General features: G+C 49.7%; 1 protein-coding gene across 1 annotated transcript in view; it reads left to right on the top strand.

Moving 5' to 3' along the window:
- The window catches only part of clcn5b (chloride channel, voltage-sensitive 5b), a 44,335-nt gene that overhangs the window by 35,041 nt on the left and 6,794 nt on the right, over window positions 1-2,500 (top strand). The window contains 3 exon segments of the mRNA XM_080859961.1: window positions 341-601; window positions 603-893; window positions 1,481-1,667. Of these exon segments, the coding sequence (XP_080716087.1) occupies window positions 341-601; window positions 603-893; window positions 1,481-1,667 (739 nt within the window).

The raw sequence follows: 2,500 nt of genomic DNA on the forward strand, positions 1-2,500 counted from the left end.
TCTCTCGCTCTCTCTCTCTCTCTCTCTCTCTCTCTCTCTCTCTCTCTTTTTTGTCTTTCTGTCCTCTTTTTCCTCCAGCACTCACTCTCTCTCTCTCTCTCTCTCTTTTTTTGTTGTCTTTCTGTCCTCTTTTTCCTCCAGCACTCTCTCTCTCTCTCACTCTCTCTCTTTTGTCTTTCCGTCCTCTTTTTCCTCCAGCACTCACTCACTCTCGCTCTCTCTCTCTCTCTCTCTCTCTCTCTCTCTCTCTCTCTCTCTCTCTCTCTCTCTCTCTCTTTTGTCTTTCCGTCCTCTTTTTCCTCCAGCACTCACTCTCTCTCTCTCTCTCTCCCTCCCGTAGGTGAGCTACTACTTCCCCCTGAAGACTCTGTGGCGGTCCTTCTTCGCCGCCCTGGTGGCCGCCTTCACGCTGCGCTCCATCAACCCGTTCGGCAACAGCCGCCTGGTGCTGTTCTACGTGGAGTTCCACGCGCCGTGGCACCTGCTGGAGCTGGTGCCGTTCGTGCTGCTGGGCGTGTTCGGCGGCATCTGGGGGGCGCTCTTCATCCGTGCCAACATCGCCTGGTGCCGCCGCCGCAAGACCACGCGCCTCGGCCGCTACCCCCGTGCTGGAGGTGGTGGCTGTCACCCTGGCGACCGCCGTGCTGGCCTTCCCCAACGAGTACACGCGCATGAGCGGCTCCGAGCTCATCTCGGAGCTCTTCAACGACTGCAGCCTGCTCGACTCGTCCAAGCTGTGCGACTACGTCAACCAGGACGCCACCAACATCACCAAGCCCAGCAACGAGCTCCCTGATAGGCCGGCGGGCGCCGGGCTCTACAGCGCCCTCTGGCAGCTGTCCCTGGCACTGCTCTTCAAGATGGTGCTCACCGTCTTCACCTTCGGCATGAAGGTAAGATAGAGCAAAAGGAAACCGTGTGTGTGTGTGTGTGTGTGTGTCTGTGTGTGTGTCTGTGTGTGTGTGTGTGTGTGTGTGTGTGTTTGTGTGTGTGTGTGTCCGAAGCACAACACAAGTGAATTTAACAAAAAATATGCTTTTTGTAGTTAGCCATAGCTAACCCTGTTCAGTAAATATGCTTGTTGTGGTTAGCGGTAGCTAACCCTGTTCAGTAAATATGCTTGTTGTAGTTAGCGGTAGCTAACCCTGTTCAGTGTCAGTAGTTAGTTGGAGGCGAAGGCATCAGTTGTCTCCTGTTGTGTGTGTGCTCCCATGGACACTGCAGGAGACTTAAACTGCCTGTGATTGAAGCAGATTCAAACGAAGGACCTCTACATTAACATAATCATCATCTCTCTCTTTCTCTCTCCCTCTCTCTTTCCCACTGTTTCTCTCCCTCTCTCTCTCTCTCTCTGTATCTCTCTCTCTCTCTCTCTCTCTCTCTCTCTCCCTCTCTCTCTCTCTCTGTATCTCTCTCTCTCTCTCTCTCTCTGTATCTCTCTCTCTCTCTCTCTCTCTCTCTCTCTCTCTCTCTATATCAGGTGCCCTCTGGTCTGTTCATCCCCAGTATGGCTGTGGGTGCCATCGCGGGGCGCCTGCTGGGCGTGGGCATGGAGCAGTTGGCATACTACCACCACGACTGGCCGCTCTTCAAGGGCTGGTGCTCTCAGGGGGCGGACTGCATCACGCCGGGACTCTACGCCATGGTCGGCGCCACCGCATGTCTAGGTACGGTGACCCCTGGTTCTTAAAGTAACACTATGCAGCAATTTTTTTTTTTGTGATCAATTTTTTATTGACACCATTTATGCAGTCAAGACATTCATGCAGTTACAACATGCAAGACAAAAGTATATCCGAAGATTATTTCCATTTATCATCTGGTGTACAACTATGCAACAATTTGACACTTTTTGAGGTATGGTTTTATAGGCAACTCATTTTGGTATCATCTTCGAATTCATTTAAAAAGCACGGTCATGTGCACCAGATAAACACTTGTGTCTTCCCCAGTAGCCATCCAAGATATGCCCTATGTAGTTCTGTGTACTGGGCTGGAACACCCTGCACAAATGGAAGATAAGCTTTCACAAACATGACATTGCCGGTTTTACTGCCAAAAGACACCAGTTAGTGTGTTTTGGCAAGCTTCTATCAGTGTCAGCTGGGCTGTTGGTGGTGTTTGCAAGGTTTTTTGCATGCCTTTTAGGTAGTTAGCTTACTAGTTTTGGAACAGAACTCCATATTGCTTCTTTAAGATCTGCCCCAAATCTCCCCAGGTTTTCATGCATTTCATGTATTTCTAGTTAGAGTATTTAGCAGACGCTTTTGTCCAAAGCCACTTAAAGAATGTTTGATGAAAAAAATCGAGTGATGGCGACAGTTTAGTTTGATTGAGTCCAGGGGTTCTCACTTCTTCTCTGGTAGTCGACCTCATGTGCTGAATACTTGAGGAGATTGAAATGAGTAAAAGCTGCAAGGAGAATCTGTCCAACTGATGCCACAATAGCAGCACACAGCAGTGTTTTTGTTTAAAATGGGTTTAGTGGTTCAAGAAGTGT

Source organism: Sprattus sprattus, assembly GCF_963457725.1.
Source record: "Sprattus sprattus genome assembly, chromosome: 21".
NCBI lineage: Eukaryota > Metazoa > Chordata > Actinopteri > Clupeiformes > Clupeidae > Sprattus > Sprattus sprattus.